Source organism: Giraffa tippelskirchi, chromosome 4 (assembly GCF_054371585.1).
Source record: "Giraffa tippelskirchi isolate mGirTip1 chromosome 4, T2T-mGirTip1v1.2.pri, whole genome shotgun sequence".
Classification (NCBI taxonomy): domain Eukaryota; kingdom Metazoa; phylum Chordata; class Mammalia; order Artiodactyla; family Giraffidae; genus Giraffa; species Giraffa tippelskirchi.
In genome coordinates, this window is record NC_137278.1 from 174854961 (window position 1) to 174872041 (window position 17081).

At 35.5% G+C, this 17081-nt stretch overlaps 1 protein-coding gene and 1 long non-coding RNA gene across 9 annotated transcripts in view; one reads left to right on the top strand and one right to left on the bottom strand.

Moving 5' to 3' along the window:
• LOC145546030 (uncharacterized) overlaps positions 1 to 17081 on the bottom strand; it is a 1126586-nt gene that overhangs the window by 388787 nt on the left and 720718 nt on the right. The window lies entirely within an intron of this gene.
• IPO8 (importin 8) overlaps positions 1 to 17081 on the top strand; it is a 67279-nt gene that overhangs the window by 24247 nt on the left and 25951 nt on the right. For 6 of the 8 annotated variants that reach the window (XR_014082429.1, XM_081591724.1, XM_081591725.1 and 3 more), the window contains 9 exons: positions 1425 to 1559; positions 3437 to 3536; positions 8272 to 8348; positions 8653 to 8769; positions 9204 to 9293; positions 10722 to 10887; positions 11962 to 12122; positions 12564 to 12689; positions 14816 to 14882. Coding sequence is in view for 6 of the 8 variants with exons in the window: in XM_081591724.1 (XP_081447850.1) it covers positions 1425 to 1559; positions 3437 to 3536; positions 8272 to 8348; positions 8653 to 8769; positions 9204 to 9293; positions 10722 to 10887; positions 11962 to 12122; positions 12564 to 12689; positions 14816 to 14882 (1039 nt within the window). In the remaining 2 variants the exon portion in view is untranslated. The remainder of the gene's footprint in view (positions 1 to 1424; positions 1560 to 3436; positions 3537 to 8271; positions 8349 to 8652; positions 8770 to 9203; positions 9294 to 10721; positions 10888 to 11961; positions 12123 to 12563; positions 12690 to 14815; positions 14883 to 17081) is intronic. The other 2 variants (XR_014082430.1, XM_081591722.1) reach the window with 1 other exon arrangement.

A 17081-nucleotide genomic window follows, 5' to 3' on the forward strand; every position in this document is an offset into this window, starting at 1 on the left:
ACACGACTGGGTGACTGAACTGAACTGAAATATATACTTCATTTTGGATACCAGGATAATCAGGGAGCTGCTCAGCTCTCTCTCTGCTCTTTCCACTGCTATTAAAGCCCCAGTAAGCATCCTAAAATTGATGCCTTCTTATAGTGTGTTCAGTAGAGGTTTTCCAGTGTCACATAAACATGTGTAAATACACACACATTTAAATTTCATGCTGTTGCATCCAAGCCATGGAAGCCCTTCACAAAATGGCGCTCATGACTGAACAACTAAACTGAACGTCATCTATGCCATAAACTGAACCTTGGTTATTTAAGGTATATATTCCTGATATTTTTTAAAGTTTTTTTTTTTTTTTTTTTTAAATCAAAAGCTGTTCCTTTCGTTACTGTTGTGTCTCATCTGCTACCACCTGCACTTCGCGTTAACACAGCGGCATTAGGAAGAACTGTGTTCAGTAGCGTCCCTTTTTAGCCTGAATTCCAGAAAGAGTTTCTTGGTGACAGGACTTCTGACAAATTTTATAAACCTGAATTTTATGTGACTTGAACTGAATTCATGTTCTGAATTTATAAATTTTGTACATGTTTTAAAAGAACACTTTTAATTTATGCAGCAGTTCAGAGATAAGCGTGCTGTAGTGAAGGACTCTGGAGATCAGGAACCGGAATACTTGGGCTGTGTGGTAGTGCAGCCTCCGTCATGGGTCATCGCAGTGGCTTTGGGCATGGTTCCTTCCTTAGAAACAGTCTTTTTAAAAAAAAAAAAATTTAAAAACTTCTCAGTTTTGTGTTATTTCTACAAAGACTTTCCATGGTCTGAGATTATAAAATAAAAATTTTCCACACTCTTTTTTAGTTATTCTATGGTTTCATTTTTTTTGTTGCTGTTGAAATATTTTTGCCATCTGGAATTTATTTTGGTGTGAAGTTTAGTTAGGGAGCTACATTAATTTTTTAGGATCTACCTAGTCAACTGTCCCAGTACTATTTTTTTTGAATGACCTTGTTTCTCTTCCAGTTAAAGTGCACCTTTATCAAATATCAAAAATCTGTTTATGGTGTCTCTCACTATATGGATATAGTGTTTTCAGTGTTCAATTAGTCAAGTCTGTTATTTGACAGTAGTTTTAATTTATTTGAAGAGCTAGTATGTGGAATAGAATATAGACTTATTTTGAATACTTCCACAGGTTAGAAGTAGGGTAAATGGTAGAAAATCACAGTGAGATACCTTTCAGTTCAGCATAACAAGGACCTATCTAAGCTCATGTTCTTTCTCACAAAATATTTATTTCCCTAAAAATTTGTTAGTTTTTTTTTTTTAATCTCTGTAACCTCTAGCTTGATTTTATGTCATGCCTAAAATGCACCTCCTGTTAACTTTAAAATTGTTTTCCTATGTTTTCTCTTCCTATTTTCCTGTAGGTACTACTAAAAATTTTAGACCAGTATAGGCAGAAAGAGTATGTAGCTCCCCGTGTTCTTCAACAAGCTTTCAACTATCTCAACCAAGGAATTGTTCATTCTGTGACCTGGAAGCAGATGAAGCCGCACATACAGGTTAGTGTCAGCAAGCAGGTCTCCGAAATTATCCTGTGGTTAAAAATTTTCTAGACAAGGTCAGTGTTAACTAATCCGATATTTTATATTTAACATACTCTTGTTTTCATTAATAATTTCAGAAGAATGTCTTATGTTTCATATAAAGAGTTTAGAAGTTTAACTATTTGAGAAGAATGAGGCCTTCAAGTTAAAGGAGTTGATCTTGATTGGAATCCCATTTAGCCTCTGTTTTTCCTCTGATATGTCAGATAGTATTTTTCTACCCTTCTTACCTGCAAGTTGCTAGGATCAAATGAGGTATTTTGTATACTAGCATTTTGAAAACAGTCGCCAGGGCTGTAGTTAAGGTAGTGTTCTTTTGCAGGAAATGCAGCCTGATACATGACCATTTTCTTTTGCAGGTATGAGCAAACAAAGTTTTTTTTCTTCTTTTTTTTAAAAATTATTATTTATTATTTATTCATTTATTTTTTTTTTACTTTACAATATTGTATTGGTTTTGCCATACATTGACATGAATCCGCCATGGGTGTAATGTGTTCCCCATCCAGAACCCCCCTCCCACCTCCCTACCCATCCCATCCCTCTGGGTCTTCCCAGTGCACCAGCCCCGAGCACCCTGTATCATGCATCAAACCTGGACTGGCGATTCGTTTCACATATGATAATTTATATGCTTCAGTGCCATTCTCCTGCATCATCCCACCCTTGGCCTCTTCCATAGAGTCCAAAAGACAGTTCTATATATCTGTATCTCTTTTGCTGTCTTGCATACAGAGTTATCGTTACCATCTTTCTAAATTCCATATACATGCATTAGTATGCTGTATTGGTGTTTTTCTTTCTTGGCTTACTTCACGCTGTGTAATAGGTTCCAGTTTCATCCACCTTATTAGAACCGATTCGAATGTATTCTTTTTAATGGCTGAGTAATATTCCATTGTGTATATGTACCACAGCTTTCTTACCCATTCGTCTTTTTATTTCTCTTTTTAGGTTGTTAAATTCAACAGCAAAAGTTAAAGTTTTCTGTTTGTATAAATTTTACTTAAAGGTAGAATTCAGCATTGTTATTAAGGAACAAATCAATGAAAACTTATGGACCATTCATAAATAAAGTAATATTTACATACAGATAACTGGATAATTTGAAGATGTTAGGAACTAAATTTTTTCCTCTCAAAGTATGCACTCTTTAATTCTGTAATCTCTAAGATGGTAGCTGAAACGTAAAGCAAATTCTTTTACTTTATCTTTGGTGTCTAGGGTAGATTTTGTTTAGTGTTATTACAGATCTTAAAGATATTATAACTTTTGCATAGTATTCTGTGGACATGTTAATGATTGTTAGATGTGATTTTTTTCTCCCCACTGAAACTTGCATTTGTAGGGTAGGAAATTAAGTTTTTGAAAATAGAAAAAGAGAAATAAATTTTAATGTTGAAACATTGACATTTAGGATAAAAATGGAAATGTAAAAATGTTCACACTAAGTAATATAATAGTAAATATAACCGTGGTTTGGTATTTATTTCTCTTCCTTAAAGAATCAAGGTATGTTTAAGTATGCTTAACATTGATAGTAAAACTTTATTATTCCTGCTCTTGCTTCAAAGAATAATATTTACATTCCTATCTTTCTTTATACCTTTAATCAACTATTGTTTAAAAACAATCTTATGCTTAACTTTTTACTGCTCCTCCACCCCCAGCCCTCAAGGCTTTTGCTTTCCTGCTTTCACCTTATCCAGTACAAGCTTAACAGAAACATTAATATGACAGTTTGGAAAACTAACTGCCTAAAGCCTTTCATTATTGGTATTCCCCAAATGTGAATACTCTATATCTGTTTATTGGTTCGTTTTTTCTCTTAGAATATCTCTGAAGATGTGATTTTTTCTGTGATGTGCTACAAAGACGAGGATGAAGAACTGTGGCAGGAAGATCCGTATGAGTATATAAGGATGAAATTTGGTAATTGAGATGATTTTATTCCTCATCAGCTCCTGGTCATATGAAGTAGTATAACTAAATTTATACTTTTAAGTAGATTTATTTGTGGAATTCCCGGAGTTCTGCTTTGCATGGATAAACTCCAAAACTCGTGAAAGTTTGATGTTCTGTTGAGCCAGTGGTCTTGAGATGAGAAGCTACTTTATTCATCTAACCCTCTCAAGGATGCTGAAGCAGTACCATCTGTATACAGCTCTTTCTATTGTGATGCTGATCTGCAAAGTCCATTCCTTTCTGTGCCTTTTGGGCTACACACTTGGGTTTGTTCTTGGTCTGGGAGATCCTTTGCATTTCTGCATATTTTAGGAATGCCCCAATATAGTTTGTGTTCTTATCCTAGGGACTGAATATTCCTCAGGGGAATGAAATTACTTATGTTGACACCAGTGTGTGGCCCTTTTCTGTGTGGGTCCTTTTAGCCTTGCATCTTCCTGGAAGCTGCTGAACTCTGTAGGTTGCCCGAATTCATTCCCCTTTATTCCCAATATGAATTAATCACTTCATGGGTACTCAGGCAGTTACTATAGGAAGATGTTATTTGTGTACCTCTGTTTCTCCCACAGTGAAGAAGCTATCTGAGGGCAGGGACTGTCTTCAGTTCAGTCCAGTTCAGCTGCTCAGTCGTGTCCTACTCTTTGCGACCCCATGGACTGCAGCACGCCAGGCTTCCCTGTCCATCACCAACTCCGGAGCTTGCTCAAACTCATGTCCGTTGAGTTGGTGATACCATCCAACCATCTCATCCTCTGTCATCCCCTTCTCCTTCTGCTTTCAATCTTTCCTAGGATCACGGTCTTTTCCAGAGAGTCAGTTCTTTGCATCAGGTGGCCAAACTATTGCGGTTTCAGCTTCAGCATCAGTCCTTCCAGTGAATACTCAGGACTGATTTCCTCTAGGATTGACTGGTTTGATCTCCTTGCAGTCCAAGGGACTCTCAAGAGTCTTCTCCAACACCACAGTTCAACAGCATCAATTCTTCAGTGCTCAGCTTTCTTATGGTCCAACTCGCACATCCTTACATGACTACTGGAAAAACCATGGCTTTAACTGTATGGACCATTGTTGGCAAAGTAATGTCTGGTTTTTGATATGCTATCTAGGTTTGTCATAACCTTTCTTCCAAGGAGCAAGCGTCTTTTAATTTCATGGCTGCAGGCACCATCTGCAGTGATTTTGGAGCCCAAGAAAACAAAGTCTCGTGCTGTTTGCATTGTTTCCCCCTCTATTTGCCATGAAGTGATGGGCTTTGATGCCATGATCTTCATTTTCTGGAAGTTGAGTTTTAAGCCAGCTTTTTCACTCTCCTCCTTCATTTTCATCAAGAGGCTCTTTAGTCCTTCCCTTTCTGCCATAAGGGTGGTGTCATCTGCATATCTGAGGTTATTGATATTTCTACCTGCAATCTTGATTCCAGCTTGTGCTTCTTCCAGCCTGGCATTTCACATGATGTATTCTGAATAGAAGTTAAATAAGCAGGTTGACAATATATAGTCTTGATGTACTCCTTTCCCTATTTGGAACCAGTCTGTTGCTCCATGTCTGGTTCTAAATGTTGCTTCTGCCTGCATACATATTTCTCAAGAGGCAGGTAAGGTGGTCTGGTATTCCCATCTCTTGAAGAATTTTCCACAGTTTGTTGTGATCTACACAGGTAAAGGTTTTGGCGTAATCAATAAAGCAGAAGTAGATGTTTTTCTGGAATTCTCTTGCTTTTTCGATGATCCAGTGGATGTTGGCAATTTGATATCTGCTTCCTGTGCCTTTTCTAAATCCAGCTTGACCATCTGAAAGTTCTCAGTTCATGTACTGCTGAAGCCTCACTTGGAGAATTTTGAGCATTACTTTGCTAGCATGTGAATGAGTGCAATTGTGCAGTAGTTTGAACATTCTTTGACACTGCCTTTCTTTGAGATTGAAATGAAAATTGACCTTTTCTAGTCCTGTGGTCCCTGCTGAGTTTTCCAGATTTGCTGACATATTGAGTGCAGTACTTTCACAGCATCATCTTTTAGCATTTGAAATAGCTCAACTGGAATTCCGTCACCTCCACTAGTTTTGTAGTGATGATTCCTAAGGCCCATTTGACTTCATATTCCAGGATGTCTGGCTCTAGGTGAGGGACCACACCATCATGGTGATCTGGGTCATGAAGATCTTTTTTTGTATAGTTTTTCTGTGTTTCTTGCCACCTCTTCTTAATTACCTTCTGCTTCTATTAGGGCCATACCATTTCTGTCCTTTATTGTGCCTGTCTTTGCATGAAATGTTCCCTTGGTACCTCTAATTTTCTTGAAGAGATCTCTAGTCTTTCCCATTCTATTGTTTTCCTCTGTTTCTTTGCATTGATCGCTGAGGAAGGCTTTCTTACCTCTCCTTGCTATTCTTTGGAACTCTGCATTCAAATGGGTATATCTTTCCTTTTCTCTTTTGCCTTTAGCTTTCTTCTTTTCACAGCTATTTGTAAGGCCTCCTCAGACAACCATTTTGCCTTTTGCATTTCTTTTTCTTGAGGATGTTCTTGATCACTGCCTCCTGTACAATGTCACAAACCTCTGTCCATAGTTCTTCAGGCACTCTGTCTATCAGATCTAATCCCTTGAATCTATTTGTCACTTCCACTGTATAATCGTAAGGATTTGATTTAGGTCATACTTGAATGGTCTAGTAGTTTTCCATATTTTCTCCAATTTAAGTTGGAATTTGGCAATAAGGAGTTCATGATATGAATCATAGTCAGCTCCTGGTCTTGTTTTTTCTGACTGTATAGAGCTTCTCCATCTTTGGTTGCAAAGAATCAGCCAATCTAATTTCAGTATTGACCATCTGGTGGTCTGTCTTATTTGCTTTATTTTGCATTCTCCATCCCTTCTACAGCCCTACACTACTTTGCAAATTCTTGGTACTAGTCTGCATTCAGTGAAATGTTGAAATAAGTAATAGTAAGACTAGCATTACCTAAGGCATGCTGAAGGGGCTGTGACCACAGTGTTTTCCTTTTCTTAGGACATGTGTTTCTGGTTACCTGAGTTAAGCCTACTAGTATAGATGCCGGATTATTGGTCCATGTTGTTTTCACAGTACTTTATGTTTAGTATTATTTGATTCAGTAAGTGAGGAAGTGCCTCTTTCCCTTGGAGACAAAGTACAGGAAAAGCAATAGTATGAGAAAAGTAAATACAAAGGTATTTACCACTGGTTTATCCTTTCATTCTATCATTTCCTTTTGAAAATCATGATACATATTGCAGGATTTATTAATTCCCCTTCCTAATGCTTTAATGGGCTTCCCAGGTGGCACTAGTGGTAAAGAACCTACCTGCTAATGCAGGAGACTTAAGAGATGTGGGTTCGATCCCTGTGCTGGTTGATCCTCTGAAGGAGGGCACGGCAGCCCACTCTGGTATTCTTGCCTGGTGAATCCCTTGGACAGAGGAGCCTGGTGGGCTACAGTCCATAGGATTGCACAGTTGGACACGACTGAAGTGACTTGGCACATGCACAGTGCTTTAAATAGCACAGAATTATTTGCCAATCATTCTTCTGTCTTCTTTAAGGCGTTCTTTTTAGTGTTTGGCTTTTCTATACCTGTGAATTTTTATAAGTGCAGTGTATTTGTTTAGCTTTTAGAAAACTACTATTATTTTACTTATTCTTCATATTAAATTAGAAAATACCTCAGGTTTTGGAAAATATAATAGTTAAGAGCTCTGTGTGTTACATGTTATTGATTAAAAGAGAATATGGATAACTCAAGACTGGGTTAAGTGTCTGTTTTTCCTTAATAGTTTCCTTCTGTGGACCGGAACGCAGTGGCTATTGTGTGTATTTTACTTTTAGAAAGCTATTGGGGAAAACAATTACTAGTCTCCTTTTTATATTTTTGTCATGTGCAGTTATTTATATGAACAAAATACTCCTAAGTATAATGACTGATATTAATAATGGTGTTTTTAGATTTGGTAAAAACTGAAGGAGAGGGACTTATCTGCCGGTCCAGTGGCTAAGACTCCATGCTCCCAATGCAGGGGGCCTGGGTTTGATCCCTGGTCAGAAAACTAGATCCTACATGCCATAATTAGAAGATCCCACATGCCCCAACAAAGATCAAAAATCCCACGTGCCACAGCTGAGACCCAGCACAGCCAAAGAAATAAATATTTTTAAAAAAACAGACTGAAGGAGCTCAGGCCTTGATGTTAAGACAGTCTGGATGTGAATACTGGCCTGGTCGCTTACTGTATAATTGTGGACAGATTACTTAACCTCTCTGAGATGCAGTGTTTTCAGCTGTACTGTCTTGTGTGCATTTGTGTGTAATCAGTTTGTTTCTTTCTCTTACTGTGTAAGCAACATGAGAACCTTTTTTTGATATTTGTATCCCCAGAGCTTAGAACAGTGCCTGTTACGCAGTAAGCAGTAAATAAATTTTTATTGTTTTCTGATAGAGGTAAAGCATTTTTCCTATCCTCAGTGGAACTGTATTGTTTGTTTTAATATGATTATTTAAAAGGACAACCTATAGAGTTTGATAAATATTGTTGTGTATGAGAGCAGTCATGATATGTTCTTAGCTTATAACCAGTGTTGTATATGGACTGTTTTATTTCTTGGTTTTGGAATAGTGGTCAATCATCTTTAAACTCTATAATAAGTAGTTGTATTTTTGCTAACATGGTTTAAACTTTTAAAATCTTAGATATTTTCGAAGATTATGCTTCTCCTACCACAGCAGCCCAGACTCTCTTATATACTGCTGCAAAGAAAAGAAAAGAGGTATGTAGTTATTCTTTCTAACTATAAAACTGAAAGGTGACCTGTGTTGATAAGACAGTCTATTGAATGCCCCTTGTAATTTAAAAATTATGTTAGTACTTATAATCTGTAACTTTAAAAAATTTTTGTGACCTCGTAAGGGAAAAGGAATATTTTTTCTTAATTGTAGTTGCTTGATAGAACACAATAAAATGTCTTTATTTTTGAAAATTTGTACATCATTTTAATATGATAGTAAAGCAGTAGAAAAGTAGAAAAGCAGTAAAGCTCATGTAGACTAAAGTGGATTCTTCTATTTCTTTAGGTGTTGCCAAAAATGATGGCATTCTGTTATCAAATCCTAACAGACCCGAACTTTGATCCTAGGAAGAAAGATGGAGCCCTGCATGTGATTGGTTCCCTAGCTGATATTTTACTGAAGGTTAAGCTATTCAAATTTAATTTACTTAATAATACTGTGAAGCATAGGCAAATGAGATAATATGAAAATTATGGATAATTTAAAACTGCTGACTCTGCATAATTGAGTTGACTGTAAATATTTTTCTGTCATTTTTTGTTTCTTTAATTTAAAATGACTTTTTATTCACTTTTTCAGTATGAAACTTGCTATATAAAAAAGATGATACAAAATAACTTTAGTGTTGTTTCTAGAAAGATCAGTCGATATCAAGTTTCTATCTAAAGAATGTTTCTCTCTTGTTTTAAAACATGCAATATGTAGGTCAATAATTTTATAAAATTTAAATAGAAGTATATTAAGTGTAAATCATAAGAAACTTGCTTTATTAGGAAGTGATTTTTACATATGAAAAAGACATTGATAAGGTAAACTCAATTTCTATTTCCTAACAGAAGAGTTTATTCAAGGACCAAATGGAGTTATTGTTGCAGAATCATGTATTTCCATTACTATTGTCTAACCTGGGATACCTTCGAGCCAGAGTAGGTTTATCCATATTTCATTATTGTGTCTCGAAATCTTCATTTGTAAGTTAATTATTGAACTAAATACTTTTTGGACAAATTGATCTTTTACCACACTGAGACAAAATGAAGTCAGTGAGAATGTTTTTTATAGTCATAAAAGCTGAATCAAGAGCAAATTAGTAAATAACGGGATGTATAGATTTTAACTCCAGCTGCCCCCCCTTGCCTCACTTGCTGCATATGCAGAACATGCTGTGAGAGGGGTGATGCTGCAGCAGTGGTACCATGTAAGTTCATAAGCTGATTAGTTTTTAGTATCCAGAACAGCCTGAAAATTATATTTTGGCTAAACCCTCGATTATGATTTCCAGTATAATAGTTAGATACACTTTAATACCGAGGAGAAAATAATAATCCATGTAAATTTATTTGTATTCTAAGTATATATTATTTATAGAAGCAATATATTTTATGGAGAAATAAAAATAGAACTTTTAACAGCCTAGTGCTTATTTTTGTAACTATATCAACACAACAAAATGTCTTGCTAAAACCAATATATGTTAACAATGCCTTGTACACACCAAAGCATTTTATAAATAGAAGACAGGGACTTCCATGATGGTCCAGTGGTTAAGACTGTGCTCCCAATGCAGGGGGCCTGGATTCAATCCCTGATCAGGGAACTAAGACCTGGAGCAATCAAATAAATAAATAAATAAATAAATAAAAATGTTTAAAAAGAGATAATAGTCACTAGAGAAATATTTGTGTGAATGTAGGTTAGAAATGTAGAGGGCGCACAAGTATTTTTATAAGTAGGCTACTATTTTTACAGACTATTAATTGTATGTCTTTTGCAAGTCGTTAGTCATTCAAAATAATTACTGTCAATTGTATTTTATGCAATAGAGAGTTAAAAGAAATATGATTTAGTGGTCTAATAGTTTAAAGTTTGGTAATTTATACAAAGTTGAATTTTTTTTTTATCTTCTGTGACTGAAAAAGTCAAGTTTCTTAAGCTGATTAGTGTAAGGGAAAATAATATTTTATTCATTTGCTATGAAGACCAGTAAATGGATGTCAGCACTGGCTTGTAGTGCTTTTGCATATAAATAATAAGTTGTGAGTCATAATATTTATTAAAGCATTGACAGGATTTTTTTTTCAGAGACACTTAAGTTTGGCTCTGTTTTATCTTTCTTATGAGTAATGATATTGCATAAAGGTAACTTAGAAGTAATAAAATTGCGTTTCTTATAAGAAGTATGGAATCCTGAAGTTAGCAACTGAGACTAATGTTTCCCTCCAAAAAACAAATAAATAAATAAATAGTACATGGTAGGATTAATGATGTTTTACTTAGTGAGAAGTTTTTATATTCATTATTACATAAAACTATAATCATAATAGTTTCCTACTAACTTTTTCCTTATAACATAGTCCTGTTGGGTACTTCATGCATTCAGTTCTTTGAAATTTCATAATGAGCTCAACCTGAGAAATGCAGTTGATCTAGCAAAGAAGAGCCTGATTGAGGATAAGGAGATGCCTGTCAAGGTTGAAGCTGCCCTTGCTCTTCAGTCATTAATTTCTAACCAGACACAAGGTAAAGCCAAAATTATTATTAAATTAAAGAAATTTAAAATTTAGAATAAAAATACATTTTTTAGAGGGTATTTTTAATTAAATAATTATTTTGATGTGGTCTTCTGAAATAGTTTTGTTTACTTCCTTCCCTAACAGAGATAAGTCCGTAAGTCTTTAAAAGTTCAGAGTTTGGGTTTTTGAGCTTTTGCCCCCTCAGAATTTTATAGTTTATTCTTGCCACTTTTAGGAATGTCTGTTAACTGTGGTTTCCATAAAAATTTGAGATTAGGAAACAAGTTGATGATTGTTAAACATTAGGGTAGATGGGAAATCGAGAGACCTAGGAGTCTAGTTTTGACTGAGCTCCAGCCTTGCCGTCTAGACCTGGGCAAGACATGTGATCCGTCAAGGCTTAGATTGCCATATACTTAAATTTAGGGGGATTGGACTAGATGGCTTCAAGATTCCTTTCAGCTCTAGGATTCTGTGATTCTGCCAGTTCTGAAAGTGGCAAGTTGCATTTCTCGTGAGTGATAACACATATCTCATTTGTTTGTTTAGAAGAGTGCTCTGTTCATAATTCAGATAAACCTTTGAAAGTAAATTCTGCATTATGAAGAACATTAGCCTTTACCCCTATTCAACACTGTTCCAATGGAAGGCAATATTAGATAAACACACGTGGGGAGAAGGGTGGTTGGAGATGGGATGAAAGAGGGAATGAGCATCATCAATGTTGGGCATAGTCTTTATGTAAAAGATTTTTACATTTGCATCATGCTGTCATATTCATGTTTGATAAGTTGTGCTGATGACAGAGGACATGTGTGATGCAAATTTCTCAAGGGAGCTATTGGCATTTGGGGCAGGAGAGTTCTTTACTGTGCAGGACTGATTGTCCATATGTTACTCATGGGAAAATAGATACATTGGTGAACATTATTTTGGTACAACTTGATAACTTACTTACCATCAGGCAAATGTGTATCTGGAACCTATTACCCTATGTTATTTACCTTGTGACCAAGTAACTTTCCTTCACCACCTGTGAATGGCTAATATTTTTTACTGAGTTTGTTTTTTATTGCATTAGCCAAGGAATATATGAAGCCACACGTAAGGCCTATTATGCAGGAGCTGTTGCACATTGTTAGAGAGACAGAAAATGATGACGTTACTAATGTTATCCAGAAGATGATATGTGAATACAGCCAAGAGGTAGCCTCAATTGCTGTGGATATGACTCAGCATTTGGTAAGACTGGGCACAGTTTTATGTTAGTTTGGTATAAAGGCTTTGAATAATCTAAGTAAATTAAACTCCAAAATTTGAAGTTTAGTTTGTGTGTAACTGAAATGCTAATGTAAAAATATTTGCTCTAATAATTCTAACAGTTAATAATTTCTATATATACTAGATTTTGGATTTATTTATTTAATGGCAACCAGAAGTTAATTATTTGCAATTTGATTATAATAGCTAATATATATTCCACTTTAGTGACTAGATAAGGACAAAATGGCTATATTTAAAACATGACAGTTTCTATCGTCAATATTCACTTGGCAAACTGCATATCTTAAAGTTTAAGCAGTGGTGGCATTTGGAGATGTGACACTGTCCTTTTGCTCACTTCTCATAGAGAAGCGTGAATGTAGCAGTACTAATTGTTGAATGTGTATGCTCTTTTTGTAGGCTGAGATATTTGGCAAAGTTCTTCAAAGTGATGAATATGAAGAAGTTGAAGACAAGACTGTAATGGCTATGGGAATTTTACATACCATTGATACTATCTTGACAGTTGTAGAAGATCACAAAGAGGTAGGATTTCCTTGTGTTTTATGATGTCATTATAGTAACTGAAATTTATATTATCATTGGTCATGAATTTTAAAGTCTTGACCTTTAAATTGCTGTTTATGTTGCTGGATTTTAAAAATTACCCTCAAATCTTAAAGAAAAGTATTAAAATGATTGAAGGGAAATGTTGCATGTGGTTTTAAAGTATATAGTGTATCTCTTTTGCTAAACTTAGTTCAGTTCATCACATCTGCTATGTGCCAGGGTAGGCTTGGGGGAAAACCAAATGTAATCAGACATAAGCCCCACTGTTTGGAATCCAGAGTCTGGTCTTCTTGGTAGAGAGAGACTGCCATTCAGTTACCGAGGCAAATTTTAAATAATAGAACAAAATACTGATGTAACAAATACCCGAGAATGGCAGGGAAGAAGAGCTCAAAACATCATCTTTCCTAGGCTGAATTCCAGAACAACACTGGATTAAGAATTTGCGCAGATGTTTGTCAAGCACTCTCATATCCATTCAGTTCAGTTCAGTTCAGTTCAGTCGCTCAGTAGTGTCCAACTCTTTGCGACCCCATGGACTGCGGCATGCCAGGCTTCGCTGTCCATCACCAACTCTCAGAGCTTGCTCAAACTCATGTCCATCGCGTCAGTGATGCCATCCAACCGTCTCATCCTCTGTCTTCCCCTTATCCATTAGCTGGTAGAATGTTACCATGTCCCCCGCCGTAGAGCAGGAAATGGGAGTGCCCTTTCGCAGAAGTAGAGCACGAGGTTCGCGTAGTGTCGCATGTTCACGGAGTTGGGAATTTGTAGATTTAGAGTTTCAGTTAATTGATACACCCTGATAATATATCAATTAATGCCTACCTAAAACCTGCTGCTCTCCTCCCCAAGTATTATATATTATACAGCCTTTACTTAGATTTGTGTTCATTACTTCTGCCAGCACAGTTGACTTGTTTGGCAATGATGGCAGCTCTCGTTTTATACAGTGGGACTTAGGAAGCAGGTGCTGGTTCTTTAAATAGCATTGTTAAACCCTGTGGCTGTTGACTTATCCTGTGTTTATTGCATACTAATGGATGCTTACCAGGTTCTTAAAAATGGTTCAGTTTTCTTCCCCTGGGCAGGCCTTTCTTTGCCTAAAAGACTTGTTGTGAATTTTTGTTTCCATATTCATTATTGTATTGCTGTGTCCTTGTTGAAAGTATATGGGCCTCTCTGTAATGGTGAGATTTCCAAGTTAAATTGCATGTATACTTAAGGATTTTTCTTTCCCCTTATATGTAGAACTTGTATTTTAAATTTGAAGAGAACTTAGAAATCGTCTTGTCAAGTTTTCCCAAGTATGTTTGTCTGGAGGATGGGCAGTAGTAGGATAAACATCAGGATTAGTTTGGAAAAAATAAACAAAAACCTACCATTTTATCTTTCTGTTTTAATTTTTTAATTCTTGATACTACTTTTATTTTGAATTTCAAACAAAGTTAAAGGAGCATGTGACCTTATTGTGATTATCGAAGGAGGAATGGGTTAAAGTTGAGATACACTAATCAAATCTAGCTTCCCTAACCTACAGATGAAAAATCTTAAAGCCTTTAGCTAGATGGCTTTGCCAAGGTCATAAGTAACTAGAGGCAAAACAAGGACTGGAATCTTGGTCTCCTGACTGCCAGTCTTATGATTTTGAACTTTGACTTACTAAAAGCAAACTTTGAAAGCAAGATTTCCTTAAAACGAATATTTACATGTGTACAAATACTTAATGTATGAAAAGTAAAATTAGAAATTGAAAAAGATGGCTAGTATTTTTATGGCTTAAGTCTTCACATTGAAGTCCTAGATATATTAGGAATTAATTTTGGTATAAAATATGAGATAAGGAATTAATTTAACTTGTAATTTTATTATGATTTTAACCCACATTTCCATCATTAGCCCACTTTTCAAAATTTCCTGGTTATTCTTTCATGTTTAATTTTTCACATGGAGTTTAGAATTAACTTCTTAATTTCTCTTCTCAAAAAGGTCCTATTGGAAAAAAAATCCTATTGGTATTTTTATTGGGATAATATTAAATGTATAGATTAAATTAAGGGTTATGATGAATTTTAAACTAAATGTTTAAAATTTGTCTTTAGGTTACTCAGCAGTTAGAGAATATCTGTCTACGGATCATTGATCTTGTTTTACAGAAACATGTAATTGGTAAGTTTAAAGATAAAATAAAAAGGTAAATTGAGACTGTTTTTAAATTTGATGAAAAATGCATTTTAGCCCTTCAAATTCAACAAGATGGACAGGTTTGAGAAAGAGAAGCTTGCCTTCTGTTCAATTTTTAGATATACTTTCTAATATTGGATTTCTAGATTTTCATTTAGAGGTAAGCTTAACATACCCAATTAAGAATTTTTGTTTTGCATGATACAAGGTGCTTGGGGCTGGTGCACCGGGATGACCCGGAGGGATGGGATGGGGAGGGAGGTGGGAGGGGGTTTCTGGAAGGGGAACACATGTACACCCATGGCAGATTCATGTCAATGTATAGCAAAACCAATACAATTGTAAAGTTAAAAAATAGATAAATAAACTATTAAAAAAAAGAATTTTTATTGTTAGAGTTTTTAAAGAACAGAGATTTTAAATTTTTTTTAGAAAGGAAGAACTAAGATGAGGCTCAGGTGAGGTTACTTTAGGATTGAAAAATGTGAGATGATAGGCATATATTCTATCAGAAGTGTGAATTAATTGTTATTATGTTATGGTACCTGACTTCTGCGTAGAGTCAGTAGTTAATGCTGGATGTTATAGATTGATTGGGATTTGTAGAAGAGGCAACTTTTTATAGTATCCAAGCATTTTGAAGATACCAGCCACAAGTCTTGTGGGTAGGAGAGAAATGTAGCCTGTATAGTGTAAGAGATAGAAAGATGGAACAAAAGCAGGTTACCACATTACAGCAGCCATCTCCAAACTTTTATCATTCACACCATTAATAAAAAATTGAGCATGTACTTCTAATGTATGTGACTAATACTTGAATATTTATTTATATGCAATATACATATTGTTACATATACATATTGTTACTGTGCTGCATTTACATACATAAAGAGAAATGTAAAACCTGAGATTAAATATAAATGAATATGTTTGTCTCTACTAAGTGTTCTAATACATTCTTCTCCCATTTTAGAGGATTATCCTCTACTTTGCCAAAGTAGTCCTTACTTTTTGAAATCATCACTATAAAGCAGTAGTTCTCAAATTTTGATGTGAATAAGAATCACTGAGGATCTAGTTAAAATGGAGCTTCCTAGACCATAACTTCACCTGGACCATAACTCAGAAAGAATATATTCACTTATGTCCTTATTTGTGAAGAGATTGCAACTGAAAATTCTCCATTAAAAAATTTCTTTTAAGGACTTCAAACGTGAATATTGTATTGACTTACAATATTGTATTAATTTCAGGTTTACAACACAGTAATTGGATATTTTTATAGAATATGCTATATCCAGAGTTATAAAATACTGACTATATCCCCTGTTCTGTGCATTACATGCTTGTAACTATTTCAGGTCAAGGGGATTAAGAGGTACAAATCACTAGGTGTAAAATAAATAAGTCACAAGTATGTAATCTCCATTGAAATTTAAGTAGTCTTGAGGAAAAAACTGTGAAGTAAAGCAAAGTGAAGTGGTTTATACCAACTTTCTGTAATCTGCCTATACCAGATTTGTAATTTGGGCAATTACAATATCAGGATGTTAAGAAAAGGGGCCTATTTCTTAAGTGTAGTGGGCAGAGGAGAAAAGTTTCAATTGCCTGTCTCCTCTAATCTCATCTCTAGTCCCAAGGTGATCTCTTTTGTGTTTTTAGCTGTGATGCATGAACTGTTAATGGCCCTTTTTTAGGAACCAGTATTTAGTCATGTAAGATTTCAGGTTAAACAAAAAAACCTAATTCTGGAAGATGTTGTGGGCTGTTAATGCAGGACCCCACCATAGCAGTCTGACCATGTTTATGTCCATGGTCCAGTCTTTTTCCACTGTCCCACTTTTGCCTCCTTCTTTTGCCTGTTTTTATTGCTAATTTACTCATGAACTTCATGTGTTATTGAAAGCCAGGCTTAGCCATCACTGGTTTAACTGCTCTATCTTATGCATTAAGTCAAAGTTAGTACAACCGTCCTACCGTAATAGTCTGTTGTCTTGGCTGAGACTAAATGAAAACATTTCTGGTTAATTTAAACATAAATGGAATTAGTGGAAGGATATTGGTAGCTCACCAAAGCAGTGGGAAGGCTGGAGTTGGCCAGAGTCAGCCAGGATTCTGCCATAAAAATGATCTGCTTAGAAGGCCAGTGCTGCCTTGCTCAACACTGGGTCCTACACTGCTACC